Here is a 6,684-nt window from a genome sequence, read left to right as displayed (position 1 = left end):
CATTAGATAACTAAGACTAGCAACAATAAGACTAGCATGGAACTTTTTAACTCTAAGCTCTTCTCTATTGATGTAATATTTCATATTTTGTTTGTTTCATTAATATAGATCTTGTTTGACCGATAAAAAAAAAAAGCAAACAGAAGTGCAAGACACATCAAAGCTAACATATTTGGTAACAATATTAGTAACGAGAGAGAGAGAGAGTAAGCATGGATTTGCTCCTTACTGATATTGTACATCACTTACCAAGATCATTGCTCACGTTAAAAAAGCGTGAGCAACTATAAACTGAGCAAAATGACTGCATACCCATTAGCAACACGACCAAAACAGCAGCAAGAAGAGTAAGAATCTGCCAAGAACCATACACATACTTCTTCATACACGTATATACCTTAACCTTCCTTGTACCATAGTAGTACTTGTTGACATCTTCAATGGCGATATCAATATATGGCACCTTTGAAGGTCGAATGGATCTAGTCATCCCATTAAAGAGATGGGCAACCTCAGCATCAGTTTTTAGACTATATTCGATGATTCCCTTTTTCTTAAGCAATTTTGCGTCCTCAGCGGTATCAATTATCCCATTCATTAGCTCAGTGTATCGTCCAAGAACAAGGAAGTCTGACATCGAAGCTTCGAATGCAACCAAATTTCTAATGATTACTTCAGAATTGACATTCAATTTGAGGTGAGGGAGGTAAAACTTCTTCTGCTTCTTGTCAAACTTAATGATGCTAATATCACCGTTGGAGAGACAAAATTCCACTCCGGCATTACAAAGGGCTGACACTGAAGGAATCATTATTTCCTCTACAATGGAATTTTTTATGTCCTCTCCCAAAGGATCACATTCAGATTTAAGGCCTTCTTCGAGGTTTGTTGCCAGTCTAGACACCTCAGGTAGACTTTTTGCAGTCGCCCAAGGCAAATTTACTATCATGTTAATGGGTTTTGTAATTTTTTTCACCAAAGGAATATTTAGATTAGATGACACCTTCAAAAGCGAGCAAAGAATTTGCGAACCTGAATTGACTTTCGGGTGTATTTCCTCCTCTGGGCTCAGAGCTCCACTTGGCATATTAATAGGGCAGGCTTCCTTGGGCACCTTCACATTCATCACAATCAAATGGTACAGAAGTTTCAACAAATGATCATGCTCATAAACTTGTGATAATGAGAGATCCTTTTTGATCAATTTGAATGGAGAAACTTCACTACAAAAACCCGCCACCATAGAAAGCAACACATTTTTATCTATATTGAGGAAGTCAAAGATATTGCCTAGAAGAAAGATTGGAATTTGATTCTCAAGCATCACTACGTCGCGGAGAATAGAGTGGCCAGCAAATTTACTTCCTTCAGACTCGAACAAGTTAGGTTTCCTAGACCACGATGATGAAAGTCTATCTTTTTTGCTGATGCAGGTATGAAGAAACTCGAGCAAGAACAAACCATCAATGGTCATAAACCACAATAGCATATTGCCATCATAGTCCAAGTACATGTGGTAATGAGATCGGATTTCGTCTTCTTTCTCCTTCAACGTATCGACAAGTTCTTGGAATTCTCGTGTTGGGAAGTGTTCGCTTCTAACCTTAGTTGCTGCAACGAGCTTATACCTCTCCATCTCATAGAGCTCTGGCCGAAAACGATGGTATGGACCCAAGCCCATGAGCAGAGGCATGTAAGCATCAGGCTTGAAAGCACTTAGTGTTTTAGGCACACGAAAGATCGAAACAGGACGGACACCGTTAGTCTAGCAAAACAATAAACACAATATTAGTACAAATATTATGATAGAATGGATAGAAAATATAAACAAAGTAGAGTTTACTAACGTTCCATTTGGTCATTTTCGTGTTTTTTTTACTTTTAGTAAATTTTTTTAATATTTTAAACAAATTTTTAACTTTTTAGTTATACTTGATATAAATATAATTAAAAAGTACAATATTTGTGAAAAATAATATATAAAAATTTTCATTAAATACAAAAAAATATAAAATAAATAAATAAATAAAAATTACGAAAATTCAGTACATTTTTGTATTCTTTCGTATTTATTGATTTTTTAAAATATTTTTTTATAAATATTTTACTTTTTAGGTATATTTAGATTATGTGTATCTAAAAAGTAAAAAAATTGCTTAAAATATTTTAAAAAGTTCACCAAAAGTAAAAAAATACGAAAAATAAAATGTTTAATTTTTAGAAAATTGACACCAAACAGTGCCACCAGACCATCGTCACGACCATTACTTCCACTGTTACCACCATCACTACCGTCGTTGCCACTACCTTCTCCGCCCCACAGTCATTGTCACTACCATCTCTACCTCATTATTACCACCACTATCACCCCACTACTGTCGCCGCCACCATTGCACCACCATCCACAACACCTCCACTCCACTGCCGCCATTACCATCACTACTAATGCAACTATTAGGATATTAATTTTAAGAAACCAAACATGGCAAAAGTTTTCTATGGAAGATTTTTCCGAAATTGTTTTTACAGAAAACATTTTCCACCGAAACAAATGGATAGTTAAGAAGTCTTTGAGAGTTTGAGAATTGCATTATCACTGTTTTAAAATTGTTTTCCCTCCCCTCATGAAGTGTTGAAGAGTGAAATAATTCCGAGATAAAACTTAATTTGCTCACATCGTCCATTGTCCAGTGTTCAAGGTCACGAGGAGGCTTAAATTAAGTCACAAACTAAAGTTGTCCAAAATAAAAAAAAATTAAAAAAATTAATCTATGAAAAATCTATTAGAACATGTCACATCTCAAATCATATTTTTGCGGTATTGATTTTGTTATGAAACTTGTAACCATTTGAAAATTTAATTTGCAACAAAACCTGAAGAAATAAAGCTTTGTTTTGATTAGTGAAACCCACAGAATTAACTGAGAATTAAGTGGGTAGTTAACACAATGGTTGGAACACAATAAGTGATGTAATAAAATATATATATAACAACCTTAACCTGATCTTTCTCGAGGATTTTGCTAACTTGTGTCCACCATCGCTTCTCACTATCACAGCTTGAACCAAAAATTGAATCCATGCCGAAGCTGGTTTGTCTATCGCTGATTTCACTTATCAATCGTTGCTCGCTTGAATTGAAAAGTTTGTTTAAGGCCATGTTGGTTTTGGCTATGGTGCAGAAAAAAAATAATTTTTGATGCCTTGCTTATGTGTTTTGCTGCATAATATGTATTTATAGAGTTGGTTTGTACTAATCTTTGTGTACACTGTGCAAGAATTAAAACAAAAGGTATTTGAATTTCCACTTTATCTATATTGGAAGAACATGATTCGATTTTATAGACGTTAATGGAGTATTCTATGCCTAGCATATAAATGTACACGTGATACACAATGTGAACACCCTATTTTTAAGGTTCATAGTGTTAACAACTATTAGTGTTAACTTTTCATAAATAAATGCGATGAAAAAAAAAATACATAATTATCAAATGGATTTAATTTTTGTCATCAATAATTCGGATAATCGAAATGAGATTCATGTGACTCCACTACTCTCTCAAGTTTTCTCAAATTATATTTGGACTTAAGGGAATCTCAACCCTATTTATTGTCAAGATTTTGTGAGATTAGATCACACGATTCTTCCTAGAGTTTTTGTTAGTAATTTAATTTTAAATGATGATGATTTTTTTTTTTTTTTTTTTTTTGTTTAGATGTCCAAACAACAAAAACCAACTTAACAATTGAAAAGCAACGTAAAAAATTTATTTTTAAAATGGTCTTAAGCTAAAGGTAAGGGTCTGGTCCGAGCTTAGATAAATTGCTTTGGCTTAATATTGCTCCTCCTCATCTAAACTAAAATCTTGGCTTAAGACCATTTAATCTGCTGTTTGGAATGGCATCTCTTCCTTGCACAGTAACAATTCTAGGTTAGTTTGGCTCCATAGGATATAGGGGAATAAGAGTACGATGAGACTGAGTGATGAGATTGCTAGTGTGATAGTTTTAGATTGGAAATATAAGATAAAGAGTATTTGTTTGTATACCATCTGATTAATAATATTATTGTAACGACCCAATCTTGACAAGGCAAAACCCCGCCAAGAGGGTGCACCTCAAACGCTATAGCACCTTTACACCACAATTCCTGTATAATTCTTACATCACATCACCATATCACCAAAAGTGCATAAGACATTTCAATTGCCCAACATATATGAGATGATCTATTTAAAGACAAAAAGTATTATTATGCTACAAGATAGTTCCCAAGCATTTCCTCCCCAAAAATAATACATAGTATTCACGAATCCATCAATACATCCAACTTCATAAGCAATTATTTACAATCAACCTCCTTCATAAAAAAGAAGAAGGTAAACTTACATCCTAGAATGATCCTAAGCAAAACCTCAACCACAAGATGCCCACATTTGATCCTTCAAAAAAATTCTAGTCTTCCAAATTGAGGCGAGCCACACAAAAGTCTATGAATCTGAAAAAAAAAATTATTCAAAAGAATGAGCTAAAGCCCAATGAGTATACCAATACCATGGAGTTATAAAACTTGCTCCTTCCAATTGGGTTCAAAATAAAGATAATAAACATAAGAGCTTAATTGGACTGAAATTTATACAAAATAAAAATAAAAATAAAAATAATGAAAGTAAACAAAAATACAACTTTTCAATACGTTAAGATTTCATGCCTATCATACGAACCACTACATAGCCTTAGGGTCGCGTTACCTCGCAACTTAGGTGGTGACGGTACCGTTACCCAAAACATAACCATAGGAACATAACTCATGTCAACGTAGCACTTCAATTCTCATTTCAATGTTTCGGTCCCCGGGACCCCTTATATATACAACGACCCTTATGGTCCTTAAAACATTTCGGTCCCCAGGACCCCAAAGCATTTTGCCCCTTGTGGCCCCAAAGGCTATATTTGGTTATATGATCAAATCAAAAAAATACCCTTGTACAACGTTTCATTGTCATTCAATCATCATCATTATAAAATTTGAAGGACTCAACTTAAATAAATTCTTATAAAAAAAATCAGTGCTTCATTATACAAATGAAATCATATATTTATTTAAACTCAACCATTGGCCTCAATAGATTTATAGATTTTTCTTTTTATACATATATCATGATGTAATGTATCATTCACTTTCTTTAATTCAAAATTATCTTCAAACTTTGTAATAAAGATAGAGGTAAGGTAATTTCCATGGTATGTATACTCACCTCCAAAAATAGCAAAAGCGTAGATTGAGACTCTACAAATTAATTCCCAAGAGGGGTAGAGACGCCTTCCTCCAATCCTAACAATTAATAAATAGGACCTAAAATTAGGAAAAAGCTTTCAATGAAAATTACAACATCTACAAAAATGATCCTAAATAAATTATGCTAAGGAATGACAAGCTCAAGAACTCCTCCAACTTCAAGTCACCCAAACAAATAACTTATCCAATCTCCACAACACCCATCCTTTGTACATCTTTGAGTTAGTAACTTTTTAAATATCCAATCAATTTATATGCACAATACCACCATCAATTAACTACAAAAGTCAAAAAAATCAACATTTTTTATAAACTCAACAACTTAAGTAAAATCTCTTCAATCATTTATAAAATTCCTCCATAGAACATAGAGATACCCAATCTACCATTTATCAAATCAATTTCAACATATAAATTTCCTAACACCAAAATTTTCAATTTTTACATCACATTCAAATCCTAGATTAACCCAAAATCTTAATCTCCAAAACAACCATCAAATTGATCATTTTTTAACATGTAAAACATTCATAGAAACTAATTGAGAGTATAAAATTCAACAATCAAACCCCAAATCATAATAGATCTAAAATACAAAAATTTCATCATCTCTAACTCAAAATATGTAAAACCTTAAACTAAACTTTTAGAGAAAGATTCTTACCAATTACAAGCCTCTAATCCATCAAGAAAATAAACCCTATGCTTTGATTCTTCAAAAGATTAAGAAAAATTTAGAGTTGGTACTTCTATTGTGCTATTTTCGGATGGATTTAAGGAGCGGCCGACCGGACCCTTTTTCCGGCGAGATAAGGTGGCCGGCGATGGTGGAGATGGTGGGTTAAGGTGGTGGTGTAAGGGTGGAGCAAGGGTGTGGTGTTTGACCACCAAGAAAGTAAAGGAAAATGAGAGAGAAGTTAGAGAGGAAAGCATGTAGACAACGATGTAAACAAAAACAAAAAAATCTGCACTTTTTTTTTTTTTGTGTGTGTGTGTTGAAATGGGGTGTTTGGTCACACCTACTATCAAGTTTGGAGTTGGGTTTAGATATCCTAAATGGAGTTTGACATAGGACTATGTTTGGCTCTAGATGATTGTTGGGAATATTATAATTATAGATAATATTAATATATAAAATTAATTTTTAGTATTTTTTTAATATTATAATTATTTTTTTGTTCTAAAGAATATATTTTTCACTTAACAATTATTTAAAAATTCACTAATCCCCTCACTCAATTTCTAATCCCAACATTCTCATGACTTTGTTAGTCCTACCACATGGGTAGATTACTAATCCAAGGGGATAGTTAATCCCCTTATTAATATCACTAATCAAATACTCTTTTAAGTTCTCAATCTTTTTCTGAATTCTGTTTAAA

At 33.1% G+C, this 6,684-nt stretch overlaps 1 protein-coding gene and 1 long non-coding RNA gene across 3 annotated transcripts; both read right to left on the bottom strand.

The window, feature by feature from the left end:
- Positions 1–202: 202 nt before the first annotated feature.
- LOC114315251 (putative UPF0481 protein At3g02645) lies at positions 203–3,191 on the bottom strand. Of its 2 annotated transcripts, none has more exons than XM_082922847.1 (2): positions 2,996–3,191; positions 203–1,765 (listed from the first exon to the last, which is right to left on the bottom strand). In XM_082922847.1, the coding sequence occupies exons 1-2, from the start codon at positions 3,158–3,160 to the stop codon at positions 242–244; spliced, it is 1,689 nt and encodes a 562-aa protein (XP_082778973.1). In that variant the 5' UTR covers positions 3,161–3,191; the 3' UTR covers positions 203–241. The 2 variants fall into 2 exon arrangements, with proteins under 2 accessions (XP_082778973.1, XP_082778974.1); XM_082922848.1 differs by having other exon boundaries at positions 3,002–3,191.
- A 1,018-nt stretch (positions 3,192–4,209) lies between these two features.
- On the bottom strand, positions 4,210–6,257 carry LOC114267158 (uncharacterized). The gene is made up of 3 exons (XR_014365532.1): positions 5,967–6,257; positions 5,262–5,338; positions 4,210–4,501 (listed from the first exon to the last, which is right to left on the bottom strand). It is a non-coding gene; the product is annotated as an uncharacterized LOC114267158 (long non-coding RNA).
- Positions 6,258–6,684: the final 427 nt, after the last annotated feature.

This window comes from Camellia sinensis, chromosome 4, assembly GCF_055761805.1.
Source record: "Camellia sinensis isolate YWXY chromosome 4, ASM5576180v1, whole genome shotgun sequence".
Taxonomy (NCBI): Eukaryota; Viridiplantae; Streptophyta; class Magnoliopsida; order Ericales; family Theaceae; genus Camellia; species Camellia sinensis.
Note: the sequence above shows the minus strand (reverse complement) of the source record. Positions and strands in the feature narration are given on the sequence as shown.

Coding starts and splice junctions, on each gene's coding strand:
- LOC114315251 (XM_082922847.1), bottom strand. CDS start 3,160: ATGGCCTTAAACAAACTTTTCAATTCAAGCGAGCAACGATTGATAAGT. Junction 1,766..2,995: donor TCGAGAAAGATCAGGTTAAG/GTTGTTATATAT, acceptor TTGTTTTGCTAG/ACTAACGGTGTCCGTCCTGT.